General features: G+C 42.6%; 1 protein-coding gene across 3 annotated transcripts in view; it reads left to right on the forward strand.

Annotated features, from left to right (window-relative positions):
* The window catches only part of LOC139377194 (disintegrin and metalloproteinase domain-containing protein 10), a 58,742-nt gene that overhangs the window by 12,667 nt on the left and 20,883 nt on the right, over positions 1–25,192 (forward strand). For 2 of the 3 annotated variants that reach the window (XM_071120231.1, XM_071120303.1), the window contains exons 5-8: positions 4,448–4,533; positions 6,673–6,795; positions 22,044–22,136; positions 22,401–22,569. In XM_071120231.1, coding sequence (XP_070976332.1) covers positions 4,448–4,533; positions 6,673–6,795; positions 22,044–22,136; positions 22,401–22,569 — 471 coding nt within the window. Of the gene's footprint in view, positions 1–4,447; positions 4,534–6,672; positions 6,796–7,103; positions 7,159–7,252; positions 7,313–22,043; positions 22,137–22,400; positions 22,570–25,192 lie in introns of all 3 variants that reach the window. The other variant, XM_071120375.1, reaches the window with a different exon arrangement.

A 25,192-nucleotide genomic window follows, 5' to 3' on the forward strand; every position in this document is an offset into this window, starting at 1 on the left:
CAAAACAAAGGAAATAAAGGTCAGAACGTGACAGCAATCTACACACAAAACCACATAATGATAAACCGAAAAACTATTTTTTGAATTTTTGCAAATGTATTTTACACAAAAAACAGAAATACCTTTTTTACATAAGCATTCAGATCCTTTAATATGAGAATTGAAATTGAGCTCAGGTGCATCCTGTTTCCACTGACCACTCTTCAGATGTTTCTACAACTTGATTGGAGTCCACCTATGGTAAATTTAATTGATTTGACATGATTTGGAAAGGCACATCTGCTGAAATGAGGTCCCACGGTTGACAGTGCATGTCAGAGCAAAAACCAAGTCATGAGGTAGAGGGAATTGTCCGTAGAACTCCGAGACATGATTGTGTTGAGGCACAGATCTGGGTAAGGGTACAAAAACATTTCTGCAGCATTGAGGTCCCCAAGAACACAGTGGCCTCCATCATTCTTAAATGGAAGAAGTTTATGGTAGAGTGGCCAGACGGAAGCCGCTCCTCACTAAAAGGCAAATAACAGTCCACTTGGAGTTTGCCAAAAGGCACCCAAAGACTCAAAAGGCACCCAAAGACTCAAGAAAAACAAGATTGAACTCTTTCTGTGAGTGCCAAGTGTCACGTCTGGAGGAAACCTGGCACCATCCCTACAGTGAAGCATGGTAATGGCAGCATCATGCTGTGTGAGATGTTTTCAGCTGCATGCACTGGGAGACTAAACAGGATCGAGTACAGAGAGATCCTTAAAGAAAACCTGTTCCAGAGCACTCAGATCCTCAGACTGGGGTGAAGGTTCACCTTCCAACAGGACAACAACCCTAAGCACGCAGCCAAGACAACACAGGAGTGGCTTCAGGACAAGTCTCTGAATGTCTTTGAGCGGCCCAGCCAGAGCCCGGACTTGAACCTGATTGAACATCTCTGGAGAGACCTGAAAATAGCTGTGCAGCAACGCTCCCCATCCAACCTGACAGAGCTTGAGAGGATCTGCAGAGAAGAATGGCAGAAACTCCCTAAATACAGGTGTGCCAAGCTTGTAGTGTCATACCCAAGAAGACTCGAGGCTGTAATCACTGCCAAAGCTACTTAAACAAAGTACTGAGTAAAGGGTCTGATACTTATGTAAATGTGATATTAACTTGTTTTATTTGTATAAATGTGCAAAAACTTCTACAAACCTGTTTTTGCTTTGACATTATGGGGTATTGTGTGTAGATTAGTGAGAGAGGGGGGGGGGAAACTATTTAATCAATTTTAGAATAAGGCTGTAACGAAACAAAATGTATAACATTTTGAGGGATCTGAATACTTTCCGAATGCACTGTGCAGTGCCTTCAGAAAGTATTCATACCCCTTGACTTATTCCAAATGTAGTTGTGTTACAGCCTGACTCAAAATGGACTACGTAGATTTATTTTCTTAGCCATCTACACACAGTACCCCAGAATGACAAAGTGAAAGCATGTTTTTAGAAATGTTAGCTAAAAATTTAAAATGTAATACAGAAATATCAAATTGACAGTAGTATTAACACCCCCGAGTCAATACTTTGTAGAAATATGTATTTTGCTCCATTCCATTTTTTTTATCCTGAAAAACTCCCCAGTCCTTAATGATTACAAGCATACCCATAACATGATGTAGCCAGAACTATGCTTTAAAATATGGAGAGTGGTACTCAGTAATGTGTTACATTGGATTTTCCCCAAACATAACACTTTGTATTCAGGCCCAAAATGAATTGTTTTGCCACATTTTCTGCAGTATTACTTTAGTGTCTTGTTGCATGTTTTGGAATATTTTTTATTCTGTACAGGCTTCCTTCTTTTCACTCTGTCAATTAGGTTAGTATTGTGGAGTAACTACAATGTTCTTGATCCATCCTCAGTTTTCTCCTATCACAGCCATTAAACTCTGTATCTGTTTTAAAGTCACGATTGGCAGCCTCCCATCTACCAACAGGGGCCCTTCTTAGCAAAGCATTGGAAATCCTCCCGTGTCTTTGTGGTTGAATCTGTGTTTGAAATTCACTGCTCGACTGAGGGACCTTACAGATAATTGTATGTTTAGAGGCACAGAGATGAGGTAGTCATTCAAAAATCATGTTAAACACTATTATTGCAATTTATGACTTATTAAGCACATTTGTCCTGCTGAACGTATTTAGGCTTGCCATAACAAAGGGGTGGATTACTTATTGACCCAATACATTTCACCTTCTCATTTTTAATTAATTAGTAAAAAAGAATCCCCTTTGACATTATGGAGTATTGTGTGTAGAACAGTGGCAAGAAAAGCTGCATTTAATCCATTTTAAATTCAGGCTGTAACAACACATTTCTGAAGCTAGTGTATTGCTGGAAAAGCAATGATTTTCATAAAATGTTATGTATTTTGTGTGTTTTGTTCAGGATTTTGTCCTCAGTCCTCCAAGTTCAAATACCTCATATGATAATCAGTTTTCAAAGTTTTCCTTACCAAAACATCCAATTTTATAGAGTATGAGATTATTACACCACTGAGGTGCAAAAATACTACAGCAGATTTACCTAACTCAGTGGAGATTGAAGGGATCTACAGAGCTAGCCATCACTGAGACCGGGTAAGGTAGCTCGTACGTCTGTAGGTTCACAGTGAAGTAAGGTCCGGTGGAAGTTTGTGTACGAGGGCTTTAGAAACAAAAATTGTGCAATGCATCAATCGACGAGACCTCATGGAGGGCCAGCCTACTTTCTGATACAGAATACAGTGATGTGAACTGAACCTGACGCCTCTATTAAAGCATAGTGTGCTATGATAATCTGCGTCCAATGGCTTTAATACATTGTCAGCTGCATTCATATACACTACCGTTCAAAAGTTTGGGGTCACTTAGAAATGTCCTTGTTTTGATAGAAAAGCAAAAAAAATGTGTTCATTAAATTAACATCAAATTGATCAGAAAACAGTGTAGACATTGTTAATGTTGTAAATGACTGTTGACTAAAACTGTTGTGATGATTAATTAAAGAAGCAATAAAACTGGCCTTCTTTGGACTAGTTGAATATCTGGAGCATCAGCACTTGTGGTTTCAATAACAGAATCAAAATGGCCAGAAACAAATAACTTTCTTTTGAAACTCGTCAGTCTATTCTTGTTTCGAGAAATGAAGGAATTTCCTTGCGAGAAATTTGCGCAGAAACTGAAGATCTCATACAACGCTGTGTACTACTCCCTTCACAGAACATTGCAAACTGGCCCTAACCAGAATAGAAAGAGGAGTGGGAGGCCCCGGTGCACAACTGAGCAAGAGGACAAGTACAACACAAAAAAATAAAAAAATAGCATGGTTGGTTAAGAGCCGATAAGACGGCAGCCCTCCACCCGGCACCATCTTGTTACTGTGTATTTGTGCATGTGTTTGTGTGTTTAGACAGTAGTTAGTATATGTTAACGTACAGTGCCTTTAGAAAGTTTTCATACCCCTTGACTTTTTTCACATTTTGTTGTGTTACAGCCTGAATTCAAAATGGATAACATATTTTTTCTCTCTCACCCATCTAAACACAATACCCCATAATGACAATGTAGACCTATTTTTAGAAATGTACATTTTTTGAAAAGGAAATACAGAAATATATAGAATCACCTTTTTGCAGACCTGGATTGTACAATATTTGTCGATGATTCTTTTCAAAATTCTTCAAGCTCTGTCAAATTGGTTGTTGATCGTTGCTAGACAACCATTTTCAAGTCTTGCCATAGATTTTCAAGCAGATTTAATTCAAAATTGTAACTTGTCCACTCAGGAACATTTACTGTCTTCTTGGTATGCAACTAAAGTGTAGATTTGGCCTTGTGGTTTTGGTTATTGTCCTGCTGAAAGGTGCATTCATCTCCCAGTGTCTGGTGGAGAGCAGACTGAACCAGGTTTTCCTCTAGGATTTTGCATGTGCCGAGCACCATTCTGTTTATTTTTTATCCTGAAAAACTTCCCAGTCCTTAATGATTTCAAGCATACCCATAACATGATGCAGCCACCACTATGCTTGAAAATACAGTCCCTTCAGAAAGTATTCACACCTCTTGACTTTTTCCACATTTAGTGTTACATCCTGAAATTAAAATAGATTCAATTGAGTATTTTGACCACTTGCCTATACACAATACCCCATAATGTCAAAGTGGAATTAGGTTTTTAGAGTTGAATACTTATTGACTCAAGACATTTTAGCTTCTATTTTTTGATATATATAAAAAAAGAATGATAACATACCCCTTTGACATTATGGGATATTGTGTGTAGGCCAGTGACACAAAAATCAAAATTGACTCCCTTTGACATTTTGGGCTGTAACAACAAAATTGGAAAAATTCAAGGGGTTTGAATACTTTCTGAGGACACTATGTGTGTGCTTTTCCAGTGTGTGTTTACATATATGTGTGTGTTTATCCACATACAGATGCTACTCCCATGGGAAGCAGACATGACGGGTTCTGTGGTGCAGAACGTCTGCAGCGCCTTGCCCAAAGCCTCAGACCCAATCAGGTAGTTCAGACCAGACATCTCATACATACACACACACACTAAGTACACCTGAAAAGAGACACCTCCCTGTCCTAATTTCTGTTTTTGTCCTCAATCTTGCTTACCATTTTCTCATCTGTGAAACCATAATTGTAATTGGCTTCCGAACCCTTTGATAACCAGATCTAACCAACAAAATGTTTGACAGAACTCATGAGAAAAAGGTGTGTAATATAAAATATGAGAGAACATATTTGATTCGTAGTATTGATGTGTTTGTTTTTCCTCTGTAGACGATCTACAGATACAATATCTATTGAAGATCATACAGTGAACAAAAATATAAAATGCAACATGTGAAGTCTTGGTTCCATGTATCATAAGCTGAAATAAAAAATCCCAGAAATGTTCCATTCACACAAAAAGCTTATTTCCCTCAAATGTTGTGCACAAATGTGTTTATATCCCTGTTAGTGAGCATTTCTCCTTTGCCAAGATATTCAATCCACCTGACAGGTGCTGATTAAACATCTTGATCATTACACAGGTGCACCATAAATGGCCACTCTATGTTACGCACTTAGGCGTAGTGGGTGCGGAGTCAGGCGCAGAAGGTACAGAACAATGCTCTAATCTCAGGCACAGAGAAAATAGTACAAGCCAATACAGGGCGCACGTAAACGACCGGCCCAAAACCAGTACCAAAACAGTCTGGAGAAAAACCAAACTGAGATGCACTACCACACACAAACACAGAGGGAAAAATAAGCCCGCACAAAGAGCAGGCGGGCCTTACCGGCTTAAAAAGCCCAACTAAAAACCTAAACAAGAAACAGGTGAAACCAATAAGACAAACCAACAGAAAAGGGAAAAGGGATCGGTGGCAGCTAGTAGACAGGTCGGTGACTACAACCGCTGAGCGCCGCCCGAACAGGAAGAGGAGACACCTTCGGTGGGAGTCGTGACACTAAAATGTTCAGTTATGTCATACAACACAATGCCACAAATGTCTCAAGTTGAGGGAGTGTGCAATTGGGATGCTGACTGCAGGAATGTTCATCAGAGCTGTTGCCAGAGATTTTAATGTTAATTTCTCTACCATAAGCAACCGAAAACGTTGTTTTAGAGAATTTGGCAGTAGGTCCGACCAGCCTCACTATCGCAGACACAGCGTCCATGTACAGCATCCTGTGGGCATGCGGTTTGCTGATGTCAACATTGTGAACAGAGTGCCACAGGGTGACAGTGGGGTTATGGTATGGGCAGGCATGAACTATGACCAACGAACACAATTGCATTTTATCGATGGCAATTTGAATGCACAGAACTACCGTGTCGAGATCCTGAGGTCCGTTGTGAGGCCCATTTCTTTTAAGGTACTGTATGTGTGACCAACATATGCAAATCTTTATTCCCAGTCATGTGAAATCCATAGATTAGGATTCATTTATTTCAATTGACTGATTTCCTCATATGAACTGTAACTCAGTAATATCTTAGAATTTGTTGCATGTTGCGTTTATATTTTTGTTGAGTATGTATATTGTTCTTTAGCACCATAATAAGCTACCCTGTAAACTGATTCAATAAACAGCCTGCATGGCTTTGCGTGCCAGCTCCACGTATTTCCTCAATCTATTGTTGGCAGGCAGGCCATTGTCTCTGAGGCGTGAGGCTAATTGGTTTGTGGTCCCTACATCTTGATCAACAATGGATACAGGGACAATTGAACATGTACAGAACATCATGTATAGTTATTTATTTATAGCCACTTGTTTGGAAACATACAGAATTTCCTTTATTTTGAGATTAGCTATAAAATGTATTGAGCAGATGTTTTTGCCTGAGGAACTTTCCATCCTGCCGACCCTGTTCACCCTCCCTCAGACACTTTCCCACAGGTGACTGGCCCTGAGGTCATACTCTGTCTATGTGGTCATGCTAGAAAGGATGAAAATTGGATTTTAACCACAAACCTTAGCTTTACCCAACAGGGTGTGCATTATTGGTGAATAACCACACATTTGTGGTGGTGTGAAAATCAAAAGGCCGTAAAACGAAATAACTCATGTTCTTCCTAAATGATTTTGACTAGCTTCCTATTTTGTCATTTTGATCATGTCTATCTCTAATGACTACTGTCTCATGTGACATTCACAGGACGTTCCAGTGTTCAGGTCGAAGAGAACATTGGACCAGTCTAAAACCAGCTGTCTACTCCACCTCCATGCTGACCACTTCTACTACAGGAAGTTCAAGAGTGTTGAGGCTGTTGTGGCTCAGGTGACTGGTCGTAAGAAAAAAGCCAAATAGATGGTCTGTATGATATTGGATGCCTTTTAAAATAAATGATCCATGTCTATGGGTATGTAAGGCGCCTTATTTTGCCTGTCCTTTCAGCCCAGTGGCCAAATACTACTTTCTGAAGTTTGTACCCCAAATTTCCATTTATGGAATGGAGAGTTTAATTGCATTTTTGGATTGATACAGTAACCAACCTCCGCCCTTTTCCGCGTGCCATTTGTGAGTTCTTTCGATGGGAAGGGCCGGGGCCCGGGTGTCTGCCAAAAATGACCTGTTCAATGTTTCAGGACCCAGAGAACGTGCAGTACTTTTGAAACCCTAGCATGCTACGTCAGAGATATGGTATGTCAGAGATAATGCATCAGGATATCCCTCAGTTACCTCAGTAATCCTGTCCGCTCTATTTACTAACTTTGTTCTCGGAAATCCCATTCAGAACTGGAGGTACTACTCAATATTGGACACATCTGGACAAAAGTTCACTGACTTGCTTTGGGTAATTTTCTCTTGCCATTTAGTAATTTGGTTGAACCATTGTCCAGCATATTTAAATTGTCTATCAGAACTTCTTATCAGCATGTTACGGTTTGTTGTTGTCGCACTTATTGCTCACAATTGTTCTAACTTGATAACTCTAGATCTTTTGAAACTGAACTGTCGGTCAAACATGTTATTTAAAGCCATGCACCACAACCTAATAGGGGATGTCGACCCCCCCCCCCACTACCACCCACTGAAAGTTGCCTAGCAACAACCACTGGAACCTAAAAGACACCAACCATGAGCAGTATCAGTGCTTGGGGAAAATCACTTGGGAAGCCGGACCACTAAACAACTACTGATTTAGAACCACACAGAGTGACCGCAAGTCACAAAGAAACAGGGTCTGCCTCCACTAATTCAGCACCAATTCAACTTTAACAGAATCAAATCATCTCTGCTTAGTCTAATACACTGACAACTAAAAGACTCCATAAACAATTTACTCCAATCAATGTAAGCTAAATATGATGTGGCTGCCCATGGTTCTGATTTGTGTGTGGGTGTGTGCGTGTATGCACGCACAAGTTGAAAACATGTTGACTCGCCGTACTTGTAGAGAAATGCCAATGCCATCCTCCTCTCTTTCATGTTGACGAAACTGTCCATCACTCTGTCATACAGTAAACGCTTTTATTTTTTGTTCTAGCCTACCTGGCTAAAATGCTTGCACGCTAGCCTAAATTCCTTTCATGGGCAACGTTAGCTAGTTAACATTATGCTTTTACATCTAGCTACATATTGAACTTCCATTCTCTCAGGCCAGGGGCGCAACAATGTATGAATTAATGGTTGGAGCAGAATTCGCCGTTATACTGTAATCATTGGCCAGAACAAAGAATTAAGTAAAACCACAAGTCCAAATCCATATCTCCATCCATGGCTAATTTAGGAAAGGGACAATTTTATCTAGCTAGCTAGCCAGACACCAGAGGACAACACAACGAGATGCAATAATTCAAGTTGTTCCTGTCAATGACATATCAAAATCAAATCAAACTTTATTTGTCACCTGTGCCAAATACAAAGTGTAGACCTTACCATGAAATGCTTACTTACAAGCCCTTAACCAACAGTGCAGTTCAAGAAGAGCTAAGAAAATATTTACCAAATAAACTAAAGTAAAAAAAAAAAATATATATATATATATATATAAAGCAACAATAGCATAACAATAATGAGGTTATTTACAGGGGTTACTGGTACCGAGTCAGTGTGTGGGGGTATAGGTTAGTTGAGGTAGTTTGTACATGTAGGTAAGGGGGATGTGACTATGCATAGATAATATACAGCGAGTAGCAGCAGTGTACAAAACAAATGGGGGGGTTGGGGGGGGTCAATGTAATAGTCAAGTGGCCATTTTCTTAATTGTTCAGCAGTCTTATGGCTTGCGGGTAGAAGCTGTTAAAAAGCCTTTTGGTCCTAGACTCGGCGCTCTGGTACCGCTTGCCGTGCTGTAGCTGAGAAAACAGTCTATGACTTGGGTGACTGCAGTCTGACAATTTTATGGGCTTTCCTCGGACACGGCCTATTATATAGATACTGGATGGCAGGAAGCTTGACCCCAGTGATGTACTGGGCTGTACACACTACCCTCTGTAGCACCTTACAGTCAGATGCCGAGCAGTTGCCGTACCAGGTGGTGATGCAACAGGTCAGGATGCTCTTGATGGTGGAGCTTCCTTAGCTCAGTGATGAGCCCTGAGCTGTAGTCAATTAACAGCATTCTCACATAGGTGTTCCTTTTGTCCATGTGGGAAAGGGCAGTGTGGAGTGCGATTGAGATTGCGTCATCTGTGGATCTGTTGGGGCGGTATGCGAATTGGAGTAGGTCTAGGGTATCCAGGAGGATGCTGTTGATGTGAGCCATGACCAGCCTTTCAAAGCACTTCATGGCTACCGATCTGCGTGATATGAGGCGGTAATCATTTAGACAGGTTACCTTCGTTTCCTTGGGCACAAGGACTATGGTGGTATGCTTGAAATGTAAGTATTACAGACTCAGTCAGGGAGAGGTTGAAAATGTCAGTGAAGACACTTGCCAGTTGGTCCGCGCATGCCTTGAGTACACGTCCTGGTAATCCATCTGGCCCTGTGGCTTTGTGAATGTTGACCTGTTTAAAGGTCTTGCTACCGAGAGCGTTATCACACAGTCATCCAGAACAGCTGGTGCTCTCGTATGCTCTCAATGCGATTTGATAGGAGAGATGCCAAATCCAAGCTGGCGTCCGTTGACACTTTTTTTGGTGTCCAGGACCATTCACAGTTGAGAAACACTTTTTATGCCAGCTGATTCATGATTTCGACTAGCTGAGAAATGCTGCCTGCCTGCCTGTCTGTCTACTCCCCACTTCTGATCCCTGTACATTCATTGCTACAGGACAGCTGGAGATTGCATTTGAATATTGAAACAATGTTGCAAATGTCAGAGAGACAGACAGCAAGGTTTATATAAATCACTGTTGTTGAAAACTAAATGTTAGTCTGAAATGTGAGGTAATGTCTAGATGCTTTTATAGTGGAGATCAAGCCTGGCTCAGCTGATGAGACAGTGGATTGCGCAGTCAGATGGAACAGAGTAAATAGGCATTTTAACTTCATAGATTTAGCCGGTAGTAATTTGCGGAATAGACACTGGAATGCACTCAGCATTCAGGATTAGACCCACCCATTGTATAATGAAGTGTTAGGATCTAGGTGCGAGAGGAATAGCCTCGGATTGGAGAGGAGGCAGAGCGTGTTAAGCTTTCCTTAATAAATGGGCCTGCCAGGAGCACATGTGGCCAGATATGGGAGAATGATCTGCAACAGACGGTGCATCTCAGTAAAAATATACAGTGCCTTGCGAAAGTATTCGGCCCCCTTGAACTTTGCGACCTTTTGCCACATTTCAGGCTTCAAACATAAAGATATAAAACTGTATTTTTTTGTGAAGAATCAACAACAAGTGGGACACAATCATGAAGTGGAACGACATTTATTGGATATTTCAAACTTTTTTAACAAATCAAAAACTGAAAAAATGGGCGTGCATACAGACTGTTGTTCCCATACTGCTGTAGCCTAGGTGAGAGCCCTCCCGGACATCAGCGTGATGAGGTACGCTATCTAGCTGTCTGAGGGGAAGGAGGAGGGCTGCAGCTTGATGATGAGAGAACACTGAGCGAGAAATGCCGACAGGTGCCCGACTCACCCAACAAGTGTCCGACTCTCTTGACGAACAAAACAAACTGGCATCAGACAAACAGAGAACACAGGTATAAAGACACTGGGGATCATGGGGAAGATGGGCAACACCAGATCAGCGTGTGACTGTTAGAGAAGCTTCCATTGAAGAACACTCTCTGCCTTCTATTGGATAATAACTAACCAACCATGTGATGGCATTTGATGTAAAGCCATAGCAAGTGAGTTTCTTCAATAACAATTTATGATCAATAACATCAAAAAGTTAGAATAGGGGGGTGGAGCTAGCATGTTGGAGTGAACGGCTGTGTGTGAGAGGCTCCTGCAACCTTTTCCAAATTAATCTAATTTAACCTACTTTATGGCACTTTTTACAACAAACGTTTCTTTCTAATACAAGATTGTAACTTTTTATGTGAAAATGCCGAGTAATAAGCGACCAAAGGACAATAAATCCACAGCGGAGGCCTACTCCCCACTAAACAACGAGACAGACATGACGGAAGGCACAGGCAACAACGTGACACTTACAGAACTTACCCGGGCTTTGGGGGAGCTACATGTTGCTATAGCTGAGGATCTTAAGGCCACTATTGCTGAACTGGACACCAAAATCGAGAGCATCATTCGAACGGTCGCTTCACATGGCCAGAGTATTGTGGACCTTGAGAAAGTTTCTGAATTCAGCACTGGTCGGCTCGACAAGTTAGAGAAGCTATGCACGTCATGTGCAGAGGCTTTCTGTGAAAGTGGTCGACCTGGAGGGCCGATCCAGACGTAATAACCTTTGCGTTGTTGGTCTGGCAGAGGGGGTGGAGGCGGGCTCTCGCCCCATTGACTTCTTCGCCAAGCTATTGAAAGATGCAATGGGATTGGATGTTTTGGCTTCGGATCCCCAGCTGGACCGTGCACATCGCTCCCTTGTCCCAGTGCCTGGACCGGGCCAATGTCCTCGCCCAGTAATCATCTGTTGCCACAGTTTCAAGACCAAGGATCTTATCCTGCGTGAAGCTCGAACCTGTCACATAGGTTGTATATGAGGATTATGTGCCCGATGTGGCAAAGCATCGCGCCGACTACAGAGATGTCATGACCAAACTCTACAAACTCCATCTTCGCCCAGCCCTGCAAGACTAAGAATTACCGCGCCTTCTCTCCTTGGTTTTGGACGCAGAGAAGTTTATCCGGGAATATACGCCAATCCCCCGTACAGGTTAGATAGAGTGCCTTGTCATTGTGTGTTAGGGTCTGCTCAGGGACTCGAATCCATACTATACCATAACGGGTGAAACCGTATTAAACGGGTTCAGCAAGGGCTACCGAACATGTACGCTGAGCCGACCAATGGATGGCGGTCAGAACTCTCATTTAACGTTAAATTCACTTTCATCCCGTCTGTGCTCAGGGCGATGCATATTTGGGAGGCCTTCCAGGTTTGATCATTGACACTCTCGGATGGATATACTTATATTCCCCCATTTTTGTTTTGTTTCATTATTGTGTTCTCATTATTATTCATTATTACATTATTCTTTTTTTAAATTTTTAATTTTTTTTTTTTTTTACCTTTATTTAACTAGGCAAGTCAGTTAAGAACAAATTCTTATTTTCAATGACGGCCTAGGAACAGTGGGTTAACTGCCTGTTCAGGGGCAGAACGACAGATTTGTACCTTGTCAGCTCGGGGGTTTGAACTTGCAACCTTCCGGTTACTAGTCCAACGCTCTAACCACTAGGCTACATGCCACCCCTTACATTATTCTTATTACCATACCATTTACTTATTGCTTGCAGGGGACTGGGGGTGATGGTTGGGAAGGGGCAGACGCAGACACCTGGTTAGCAAGTTGATGTTTTGTGCCGTTCTGCCTTTGTCTAGCCGTGGGCCGCTCTCCCGACTAGATTCCCACCAGCCCTCTGTAGTACTTGTGTCTGTGTAGGTGTGCGTACATATAATTATTATGTGTACTTTATTATTATTTTCTCTTAGCATTTTAGTATTATGTAGGTGTATATTTTAAATCAGTGTAGATTGTTATTCTGGGGTATGAATGTGTGTATGTGTATATGTGCATATGGATGAATATACATATTTTTTAAATATATATTTGTATATAAGCATTTTTTTGTGTGTGTATGTGTGTGTGTGTGTGTGTGTATGTATATATATATATATATATATATACATAAAATATTTTATTTTATTTTATTGGGGGGTACGTTTAATTGAGCAAAATCCTTGTTCCGATCTCCTGACCCACAGTATGTAGAGGTACTGCTGTCTATGTCGGTTGCTGATGGTTTATGTTTAGACCGGCATTGCTTAGCATTATAATCTTGTGAGTCTATATCTTGCTTATCTCTGGGATTGACCCAGGATGACGCTTAAGTGCGCAATATGTTTGAGGTGGAACTTATTAAGTTTAGGTTTATTAGATGCTAATTGAACACTTTATTCGCGGGAGCCTCCTCAGTTCATATGTTAGTAGACTTTCTAGGATAGTGAGAGGTGAACGTATAGTTGGGATTTTATTTTTGTTTTACCTCTTGTTCGAGGTCGCGCCGTGCTTTTTTGGCATCGGCCAGACAATGTGTTTATTATTATTATTTGTTGTATTTTTTTTCTCTCCTATTTGTGCATGCCTGTTAAATGTGGGTTGATGGGGGGGTAAGTGTTGGGGAAATTAGGGGAACAGGGTGGGAAGTATAGGTGCTTGCAGGGGGAGGGGTGGGTTGGATACTGCTTGGGTGTAGGTGCTACATATGCTGATCGTGATGGTTTGGTGCGCTTTCTTAACTTTTTATCGAGTTACATGTTATGCAGGAACTACAAACGAGAGGAGGGCGTGGCTTACATTCACTTCCTGGAATGTCAAGGGTTTAAACGAACCAATTAAGAGAGGCAAGGTCCTAGCCTACTTGAAAGCACTCTCGTCTGATATTATATTTTTGCAAGAAACCCATCTGAAAAATAACTCTCATAGCAGACTTAATTGTAGGTGCCTGCCAAAACGAGAGGCACAGCGATTCTGGTACGGACAGGAATTCCCTTTCTACATAAAACCACTATTGCGGATAAAGAGGGTCGTTATGTGATCGTAATAGGAGAAATCCACTCTACTTCAGTAACTCTACTAAATATCTATGGGCCAAACATTGATAACCCCTCTTTTTTCAAAAGAGTCCTTGCCCTTATTCCAGATATCTCCCATACTAACCTGGTCATTCGAGGGGACCTTAATTGTGTGCTAGACCAATATTTGGATAGATCCTCTACCCGGCAAACCCCTACCTCCTATTCAAGCGAATTCTTGAATATCTACATAAAAAATTCTAACTTATTTGATATATGGAGGATCGCTAACCCTACGGGTAGGGAATACTCCTTTTACTCTCATGTTCACAATGTTTACACTCGAATTGACTACTTTTTGGTGGATGCTAGACTACTCCCCTATACCTGTAATGTGAGGTATCATGATATTATAATCTCGGACCACAGTCCACTCACCTTCTCCCTGAGATTGGGTGACATTGTACCAAACAAGAGGGTTTGGAGGTTGAATCCTCAGCTCCTCACAGAACCAACATTCTGTGAACATCTTATTGACCAAATTAAATTTTTCTTCGATACCAACGACAACACAGAGACTTCCCCAGCATTAGTGTGTGAAACACTGAAGTCTTATCTGAGAGGCTGTATCATCTCCTTTCAGGCTGCCAGGAGTAGGCAAAACAGAGGAAAACTGGAAGAACTGGAGGGACAAATTCACTTACTGGATAGGGAGAATGCTAGCCATCCATCTATTGTGCAACCATAAAAAAAATTACCTCTTTAAAATTAGAATATAATCAGATTCTCTCAGCTAAAATTGCTAAATCTTTTCTCTATGCCAAGCAAAAATATTTTGAGTTTGGTGACAAACCACACAAATTACTCGCCAGACAACTTCGAAAAAAATGTGAGTGACCGAATGATTCACAAAGTTAAATCTGCATCTGGGGAATTACTCTCTTCCCCCAAAGACATCAATGACAGATTCCGTCAGTTTTATGAGACTCTATATACATCTAAAGCGGATCCTAACCCCTTAATTATGCAAAGATTTTTGGAGGACTGTAATCTTCCTGCCCTGAACCAGGAAGATTCTAACTTCCTGAATAAGGAAATATCTCTTGATGAAATTCGAGTAACAATTAAATCTCTAAAGACTGGCAAGACCCCGGGCCCAGATGGATACCCTGGTGAATTCTATGAAACATTCAGCAACATGCTCTCTCTCTCCCTACCTGCACAAAATGTTGGTTCAGGCCAATGAGGATGGAGCTCTCCCATCTACTTTGGATGAAGCGTTGTTAACGTAATTTAATTATTTCCAATATGTTTTCATTAATTGAATTCACTTAGTCTATTTTATGAGAATTTGTAAGATTCTTATTTGCATAAAATAGACGGAGACCAGTCTTATCAAAAATGGATAATAGTATTTATTCTCGGAGCACGCTGCCATGTAACCACGAACAACAGTTTATATACAAAATATGACGTCATTGGTGAATTAATCTCCTCTTCTCGACTGAGACAAAGCAATTTTAAAAGTCCATTCAAAGTTAATTCTGACCCACTAGCACACACACAGGACACACAACATAACTGAATTAACTCTTGACCCCTCACCATTATCGATCACCACTTAGCTGACAGTTCTAGTTAACAGAAACCTAGGAATGCACTCACTGCCTTATCTAAAACACCCCAGAGCTAAGTTTCGTCGGTTCAACCATAGGTTAACGACCCTATCTGCTTACTTAACCCACAACCCATTCCTCCCCAGACTAGTAGGAATGGTATTCATTATGTTTAATTACTCCTTGTCCATGCCACATAATCCCTTCTTATGAACTCATATAGTTAATCGGATATAATAAAACAGAGTATAAGTTTACTTAGTTACAGTTCTATTTAAAATGAGGATATTGTTTAGTCATTTATTCATGAAATTCCTAACAAGCGTTCATTACAGTTATACATAACAAGGTTAAAGATCCGGAAGAGGTAGGGTCATACAGACCAATATCTCTCCTTAATACAGACCAACAGATTTGAGCAAAAACTCTGGCTAACAGGCTTAGCACTTTAATTGGCAAATTGGTCCATCCGGACCAGACCGGCTTTATCCCTAACAGAAACGCATTCTTCTATCTCAGGCGCCTCTTCAACATTATGTATTCTCAGAGGTTACCCAACGTGGACCTTGCCTTTCTCTTGACGCCGCAAAAGCCTTTGACCAAGTTGAGTGGCCCTATCTATTCAAGGTCCTACAGAAATGTAATATTGGGGATGGGTTCATAAATTGGATCCAGCTTTTATATAGGAAACTCTGTGCGAGAATACTCACTAACCAATCAGTGTCGCCCCGATTTAACCTTTACTGAGGGACAAGGCAGGGTTGTGCGCTCATGATCTCATGCAGCAATACACGGCTATACTACTAAAGATACTCTAAATAAGATTACCCTATACGCAGATGACATCCTCCTCTATGTAACAGAACCCCAGGCTAGTATCCCAGCTATTCTTGATGTGATCAATTTGTTTGGTACCTTCTCGGGATACAGAATAAATTGGAACAAGAGTGAATTAATGCCCATAAGGTTGCAAAACACCTCCTGGCTAGAACATCTCCCAGTTAAGGTATTTTCAGAAAAATGTACCTACCTAGGAATTGTAGTTACCAAACAATACTCCTTACTATTTAAAGAGAATTTCCCCTCTCTGATGCAAAAACTCAAGGCAAACATACCATTTTGGAGAACTCTCCCAATTTCTCTGCTCGGAAGAATTAATGCCATTAAAATGGTCTTCCTCCCACAACTGCTCTACCTATACCAGAGCATCCCAGTATTTATACCTAAATCCTTTCATAAACAACTGGACTCAATTATCAATCCTTTCATCTGGGATTATAAAACACACAGGATAGGTAAAAAACACCTCTGTAAATCCAAGATGGAAGGAGGATTGTCTCTCCCAAATGTTATATTTTATTACTGGGCCGCTAACCTCCGCGTTGTTACGTTTCTGCTGGATGACGCACTTCTGTCATCCAGCTGGCTTTGTATGGAGCGTGAGGAGTGTCACCCCTTCTCTATTGGGGCTGTGATTTTGTTGCCTGTCATTCTGGAGATGTCACTTTATTGTAACAATCCTATTATACATAGCACAGTCCAAATATGGAAGCAAATTAAAGTCCACTTTGAGCTTAGACCAATTCTAAGCTTTGCCCCTTCTAACCTTGATAACACCTTTGAGCGATGGGGAGAGTTGGGGATAAGTACCATAGGGGATGTATTCATAGAAGGGACGTTTGCTTCCTTTGAGTTGCTGAGGGAAACTTACAATCTTCCCAGAAGTAATTTTTCAGATACCTACAAATTAGAGACTACGTTAGAAAACACCTCCCAACATTTGGGAACGCTAAACCTTCCAAGTTTGACAGATGCATAAAAATATGCCCCACCTCAGACAAACTGATATCACGTCTATATGATGCTTTTCAATCTGTTAGCACACCTTCTACAGATGCCATTAAGGCAAAATGGGACAAAGAACTAGGGACTGACAATTCGGTGGCAGACTGGGAAGAGAGCTTGGAGTATATCCACACATGCTCCATTAATTCCAGACATCATCTCATACAATTCAAGGTATTACACAGATTACACTATTCCAAAACTAAACTGCATAGGATATTTCCTGATACATCCCCTGTGTGATAAATGTCAGGCTGCGCAGGGTACACTACTCCACTGCTTTGCCCTATGCTCTAGCTTGCATGGTTATTGGTGTGGAATTTTTGGGATCCTCTCTGAAGTTTTGGAGACTTCAATAGACCCGGACCCGCTTCTGATAATCCTGGGAGTATCTGAGTCCCTAAACGGACTAACCAACCCCCAGAAACAACTAATCTCTTACAGTCTCATTTCGGCAAAAAAAACTAATCTTATTGTTTTGGAAAAGGAGGGAAGCGCCCTCTACCAAATTATGGCTCAGTGAATTGGCAAACACTGTACACTTAGAAAGAATTAGATATATTCTGAACAATAAATGATCAACATTTGATCAAATCTGGCAGCCTTTCCTCTCCTACTTGGACAAGTCGGCGCTGTGAATTTGTACTTATTAACGCACTCTCAATTGTAATATCTAAATCTACCTTTGGGCAGCATGTGCTGGCCCTGTCACCTGAGCAGTTGGGGGGGGGGGGACATTTACCCTCTTTCTTTCTACATGTCCTTGTTCTGTATGTCGTGTTTTATATTATTAGTTTTTTACCTGTTTTTTGTTGTTGTTCCCGTATGCTCTTTTATGTTTAGATAATAATTGTATACCTGTCTTGTATACACCATTCTTGTGTGTGTTCAATAAAAACTATTTGAAACAGAAAAAGTTAGAATAGTCAAAGTTAACATCAAAAAGTTAGAATAGTCAAAGTTTGCGCACGGAAAAGCAAAGTGCAAAAGGGCTGTAGCAAAACACCTTGATATAGGGGTGGCGAATGCAAGCATATGAGGAAATTTGGCAAGGATGGAAGAAATGTTACAGTAAAACCTGCAAAAAGGCTAATGTAAACCAGAGCAAAAAACACACTCTCCTCTCCTGTGTCCAATAAAAAAAAACACACAGCCCTCTCCAAAGCAAAATTCAAACTTAGACAACCCTCCCCTATTTTGAACCACCCCACCATGATTGGAAAGTTAGTCTAGCCAATTATCTAAACTTTTAGTAATCATGTCCGAATACCGACCGAGCACTCAGGTGCCCTCACTCTCACTCAGATATCATTAACATGGCATAAGTCATGGCAAAATGTGTAGAATTGTAGGAAATGATCTTTAAAACTGCAAACATTTCTCTCCACCCTATGGCAAAATGTGTAGAATTGCAGGAAATTTACTTTCAAACATAAATTGTTCTCTCAAAATGAGTGGAATTGCCTGAAGAGTTATAAAATTGCAAAAATATAGTGTGTCTCTGTCATGCTTGCTATCCTGAGAACCATACCCGGCCAAAAACAAAGAAATACAAAAACATAGAACAAAGACCATAGAATGCCCACCCTAGTCACACCCTGGCCTAACCAAAATAGAGTCCGGGTCCGGGTGGGCCTTCTTTACGGCGGCGGCTCGGGTGCGAGATGTGGACCCTGCTCCACCTCAGTCTTGGCCCACTTAGGTGGCGCCTCTGGATTGGGGACCCTCGCAGCGGGCCCCGGACTGAAGACCCACGTAGAGGGCGCCACTGGACTGCGGGGCGCCTCTGGACTGAGGGGCTGCAATTCTGGTGCCTCTGGACTGAGGAGCTGCGATTCTGGCAGCTCCGGAGTGAAGGGCGACTCTGGCGGCTCCGGAGAGAAGGGCGGTTCTGGCGGCTCCGGACTGACGGGCGGCTCTGGCGGCTCCGGACTGACGGGCGGCCCTGGCGGCTCCGGACTGACGGGCGGCTCTGGCGCCTCCGGACTGATGGGCGGCTCTTGCGTCTCCGGACTGACGGGTGGCTCTGGCAGCTCCGGACAGGAGGGCGGCTCTGGCAGCTCCAGACAGGAGGGCGGCTCTGGCAGCTCCAGACAGGAGGGCGGCTCTGGCAGCTCCGGACAGGAGGGAGACTTGGTTCAGGGAGCAGGCACAGGACTCATCAGGCTGGGGAGACATACAGGCGGCCTCTTCCTTGGCCGAGGCACCGGATACACAGGGCCGTGGATAGCTCCCCCCCCCCCCCCTACCATTCTGGCTGGATGCCAGCTTCCACCCAGCAAATGCGGGATGCTGGAACTGAGACACAGTGGCCGAGACTCGGCCGAGTCACAGTGCGCATCACCCCATAGCACGAGGCCTGACCTGTCACCTGCTCTCCCCAGTAAGCATGGGGAGTGGGCTCAGGTCTCCAACCTGACTCCGCTACACTCCCTGTGTTCCCCCCCCCAAAACATTTTTTGGGGCTGCCTCTCCTGCTTCAGTGACCTGGTCTTGTCCTCTACCATTCTCTCCTCCCCGGTCCAACTCCTCTTCCAGGTTGACGTACGCTGCTTGGTCTTCTTGTGGTGGGTAATTCTGTCACGCTCACTATCCTCAAACTCCCTGTCATAAATCGATCAAGGCGCAATGTGCATGTAGTTCCACATCTTTTAATGAAAGTGAAACCGAAACATAAAAAAAAACAAATAGGTAAACAGAAAAGAACATGACACAACCGAGGTGCACACAAACACACGCGGAAAAATATTTACCCACAAAACACAGGTGGGAAAAAGCTACCTAAGTATGGTTTTCAATCAGAGACAACGACAGACAGCTGTCACTATTTGAGAACCATACCTGGCCAAAAACAAAGAAATACAAAAACATAGAACAAAGAACATAGAATGCCCACCCTAGTCACACCCTGGCCTAACCAAAATAGAGAATAAAAAGCCTCTCTATGGCCAGGGCGTGACAATCTCCACCCCATGGCAAAATGTGTAGAACTGAAAAAACATGCTTTAAAACTGTGAATAAGTATCTCTTCTCCATGGCAAAATGAGTAGAACTGCAGAGAATGTGCTTTGAACGGGAACATTTCTTAAATGTAGGTGTTCCAAAAGGTTCACATTAGTGGTTTGTAGGCTATGCCTGGAAGCCTGGAGATGATAAATGTGTTAATGTTCATTAACATTCAATTACCGTGAGACCAGCAGTTATTTGCATGACAGTTACTGGCTGACAAAATGTCATGACCATCAGGATGAATTAGATTTAATAAAATGTAAATGTCAACAATTGTTCAATGCTGCTATTCAGTCAGATGACTGGATTAAACAGATTATTATGAGACAATTTGGAATTCCATTTGGTATGAACAATATGAGTTAATTAATTTGCTTTTTATGTTAAACTTTCGTAGAAGGCCAGAGTCATCGTATTTGGTGGTGGTTATGCAGTCAGTGCCTGCAGAAAACCACCTGCTCTATGCCAACTTTCAAGCCCTCTCCTCTCTTGACCACACAGCTGCTGTGGCATTACACTGGGAAGGATTAGGAGAGAGCTGTCAGGGTGACATAGGTGCCAAGAAGGTGTGCCAGTTGTAAGCTCTAACTACCCCACATGGCTAAATTAACCCAATGTTGATGGCATATCAACACAGTTTAAGTGCCATTTGGATGCCTTCTATCTCTTCTGTGCCAGCTACACCCATCGGTATGTAGTAACACCATGGCCATGCCCACCACTGTTACTATGGCAGCAGGGGCTGCCAAGATGGCTGCAGCCAAGTCTTTGACACCAGTAGTGAGTCGTGTGACTTTGGGCCTCCATGCCCATGACACAGGCCCAGTCCCATAGACCTGTAGTGAACTCTGGCATAACTGGTGGACCGATTGGGTCAAAGGCTCATCGTGACCTCCTGCCAACCAGCCTGCCTGTCCACCTGCTGCTTGCCTAACTTGCTGGGATGCTGTACACTATACTGTATGAAAAACTACTAGGCCTATGCGTAGTTTATCTTTGGAGTAAACTAGGTTTGCGAAAGTCTGACCACCTCTGCTATGAAGTCACACAGTACCATTCCAGTCCAGAGAAAATAGGACGTCCACTCAGCAGACCTGGGTTCAAATACTATTTCAGGCACTTCAATCATTATTCAATACATTTAAGAACAAGTATTCAGATAACCTTTATATGAAAACAAGTAGTTGAATATTGGAATGTATTTGGGAATGCACTTGGAAAGTATTGGAAAATGCAAAAATACACTGACTCAAATACACTCCCATGCATTTAAGCCAGGTATTTGAAAATTGTATTTGAAATAAGTATTGGAAAATACTTGCAAATACAATTTAGTTGACCAAATAACCATTTAAATACTCAAATAAAAGTACTTGTTTTGGCTGTTTTTTTAGAATAATCAATTACACAGAACATTGTATTTAAATAACAAATACTCAAATACTTTGAACCCACTCAGTAAGTGAATGTGATCTCCCTGCCAGCTTTAATGGCACATGACCTAGCCAGATTCTTTCCACTCGTGACAATTTATGTTTTCCATGGCGCTTACGGCTCTTGTCACTTGTGATCCCATTCTCACAGGACAGAGACAAGGCTGCTGTTTCCTCACTCCGAAGCATAAATATTTATGGAAAGTTCACCCTGTGTGTCATTGTTGTTTGCAGAAGAAAAGGGATTCTATACTATGTTCTGTAGGAACTGGTTAGCATGTGACTGGTTTGCATGTGTAAGGTATGTCAATGTCACCAGTCTCCCACCCATGCTGAAAATACAGTGGATTAAATAGCTTTGTGGAGTAGATTATGAATTGTATTAATGCCATATCCACTGTTCTGCAATGACTCTCCATAAGCAGCAAAGTAGAATGTCCTCTATAGAGAAGCAGTGTATATAACACCGTGAGCTGTTTAATGAGAATCTTCTCCATCTTTTGTCTCTGTGTCCTCCTGTCCTAGGTTGCCTCCTACGTGAGAGCGGTGAATGATATTTATGACAAGGCAGACTTTGACGGTCTCAAGCTAATCAACTTCAAAGTGAAATCACTCAGTGTAAGAACTCCACTCATTCACAATGGCTGCAAGGTTCTGTGTTTCAAGGCTTATCCACTTTAGATGTGCTGATACTACAGTATGATTACTCCTAAATGAATGAAGCTAAGCTAGCAACTTGATATGTGCAATTCACAAACTAGTTATGTTTTCCCTTTCTTTCTCTCCTTCTTGGACTCAAAGGCTCCTTTATGGGTGATTTTGGGAAGAGATATTATAGAAATAATGCAGCATCCTCAGGTGCTGCCAATGTGTCTCCTATAGGTCATGAGAGAGGAGGATGAGACCAACCCCCTGAATCGGCCCTTCCTCGGCCCAGAGAAGCTGCTCAGTCTGTTCTCTGAGAGTAACTGGGGAAACTACTGTCTGTCCTACCTGCTGACCAACAGGGACTACAGTGGAGTGCTGGGGCTGGCATGGGAGGGCAAGACAGGTGAGAGGCAGGGTCTGGAAAGCAATGGAGACACACACACGGACACAAGCATAAAAACAGCCCCGCTGCCCTCCTAAACACTACCGCATTACACACACATACAAACCCACACATTCCTGAATTTTGACTGCTCCTCAATCACAGCCGCATCTCCAATTAAAGTTGCATGTCCAATGTCTTCTCTAGAAGCCAAAATCTCATCTGACCTTTCCACATCTGATATGTGTCTTATTTGACCTAACTTAACCTGTTTAAATACCCCAGGTTTTGTGGGTAAAGTGTTTTACGGAAACAAATAATCTTTGCAGAACACCTCAGGAATGTCATCAATGAAACACACAGTGCTGCCATTCTAAGGACAATGTGACAAAGCCTTCTCTGTTTTATTATTGTTGTATGTGACTAAGGGGGGACCTGTTCCCACAGGGGGTGGAGCACCTTGGGTGTTTCCATCACATTGTTAGCTGGGCCGCCTTTGATTGGCTGATCAGAGGGGCGTGAGAGAGAGACTTTCATGCATCCTATGCGACCTCCTCTCTCTCTCACACACACACACACACACACACACACACACACACACACACACACACACACACACACACACACACACACACACACACACACACACACACACACACACACACACACACACACACTGCCTTGCACCAGACTGAAATCAGACTCACATGACTGTAGAAGGACTGTGTCCACAAGACACAGTACTCTGTGGCCTTTTGCAAACTGTAATTGTAGTTGCCTTCTCAAAACATAAATACATTAATCAAAACTATATTATACGGTAAAAAATGTGCTTGCAAAAAGATTAACACAACCATACTTATCTCCAAGCAGACAAAACAGAAAGTGAGTCTGTCTTTTAAAAATCCCAGTAGATACATTTTGATCATCATGATTTAGTGACTGCAAGTAATTTTCTTTGCAGTCACTAAATCATCACATCAAATCAAATTGTATTAGTCACATGTGCTGTACATCAACTGATATCTCAAAGTGCTTTACAGAAACCCAGCCTAAAACCACAAACAGCAAGCAATACAGGTGTAGAAGCACGGTGGCTAGGAAAAACTCCCTAGAAAGGCCAAAACCTAGGAAGAAACCTAGAGAGGAGCCAGGCTATGTGGGGCTATGTGGGGTGACCAGTCCTCTTCTGGCTGTGCCGGGTGGAGATTATAACAGAACATGGCCAAGATGTTCAAATGTTCATAAATGACCAGCATGGTCCAATAATAATAAGGCAGAACAGTTGAAACTGGAGCAGCAGCACGGCCAGGTGGACTGGGGACAGCAAGGAGTCATCATGTCAGGTAGTCCTGAGGCATGGTCCTAGGGCTCAGGTCCTCCGAGAGAGAGAAAGAAAGAGAGAATTAGAGAGAGTATACTTAAATTCACACAGGACACCGGATAGGACAGGAGAAGTACTCCAGATATAACAAACTGACCCTAGCCCCCCGACACAATCTACTGCAGCATAAATACTGGAGGCTGAGACAGGAGGGGTCAGGAGACACTGTGGCCCCATCCGAAGACACCCCCGGACAGGGCCAAACAGGAAGGATATAACCCCACCCACTTTGCCAAAGCACAGCGCCCACACCACTAGAGGGATATCTTCAACCACCAACTTACCATCCTGAGACAAGGCCGAGTATTGCCCACAAAGATCTCCGCCACGGCACAACCCAAGGGGGGGCGCCAACCCAGACAGGAAGATCACATCAGTGACTCAACCCACTCAAGTGACGCACCCCTCCTAGGGACGGTATGAAAGAGCCCTAGTAAGCCAGTGACTCAGCCCCTGTAATAGGGTTAGAGGCAGAGAATCCCAGTGGAAAGAGGGGAACCGGCCAGGCAGAGACAGCAAGGGCGGTTCGTTGCTCCAGAGCCTTTCTTATTGATGAGCTTTGAGGGCACTATGGTGTTGAACGCAGAGCTGTAGTCAATGAATAGCATTCTTACATGGGTGTTCCTTTTGTCCAGGTGGGAAAGGGAAGTGTGGAGTACAATAGAGATTGCATTATCTGTGGAACTGTTAAGGCGGTGTGCAAACTGGAGTGGGTCTAGGGTTTCTGGGATAATGGTGTTGATGTGAGCCATAACCAGCCTTTCAACGCACTTCATGGCTACAGGCGTGAGTGCTATGGGTTGATAATAATTTAGGCAGGTTGCTTTAGTGTTCTTGGGCACAGGGACTATGGTGGTCTGCTTGAAACATGTTGGTATTACAGACTCGGACAGGCAGAGATTGAAAATGTCAGTGAAGACACTTGCCAGTTGGTCAGCGCATGCTCGCAGTACACGTCCTGGTAATCTATCTGGCCCTGCGGCCTTGTGAATGTTGACCTGTTTAAAGGTCTTACTCACATCGGCTGCGGAGAGCGTGATCACACAGTCTTCCGGAACAGCTGGTGCTCTCATGCATGTTTCAGTGTTACTTGCCTCGAAGAGAGCATAGAAGTAGTTTAGCTTGTCTGGTAGCCTTGTGTCACTGGGTAGCTCTCGGCTGTACATCCCTTTGTAGTCTGTAATGGTTTGCAAGCCCTGCAACACCCGACGAGCATCAGAGCCGGTGTAGTACGATTCGATCTTAGTCCTGTATTGACGC

The sequence above is a fragment of the Oncorhynchus clarkii genome, chromosome 1 (assembly GCF_045791955.1).
Source record: "Oncorhynchus clarkii lewisi isolate Uvic-CL-2024 chromosome 1, UVic_Ocla_1.0, whole genome shotgun sequence".
Classification (NCBI taxonomy): domain Eukaryota; kingdom Metazoa; phylum Chordata; class Actinopteri; order Salmoniformes; family Salmonidae; genus Oncorhynchus; species Oncorhynchus clarkii.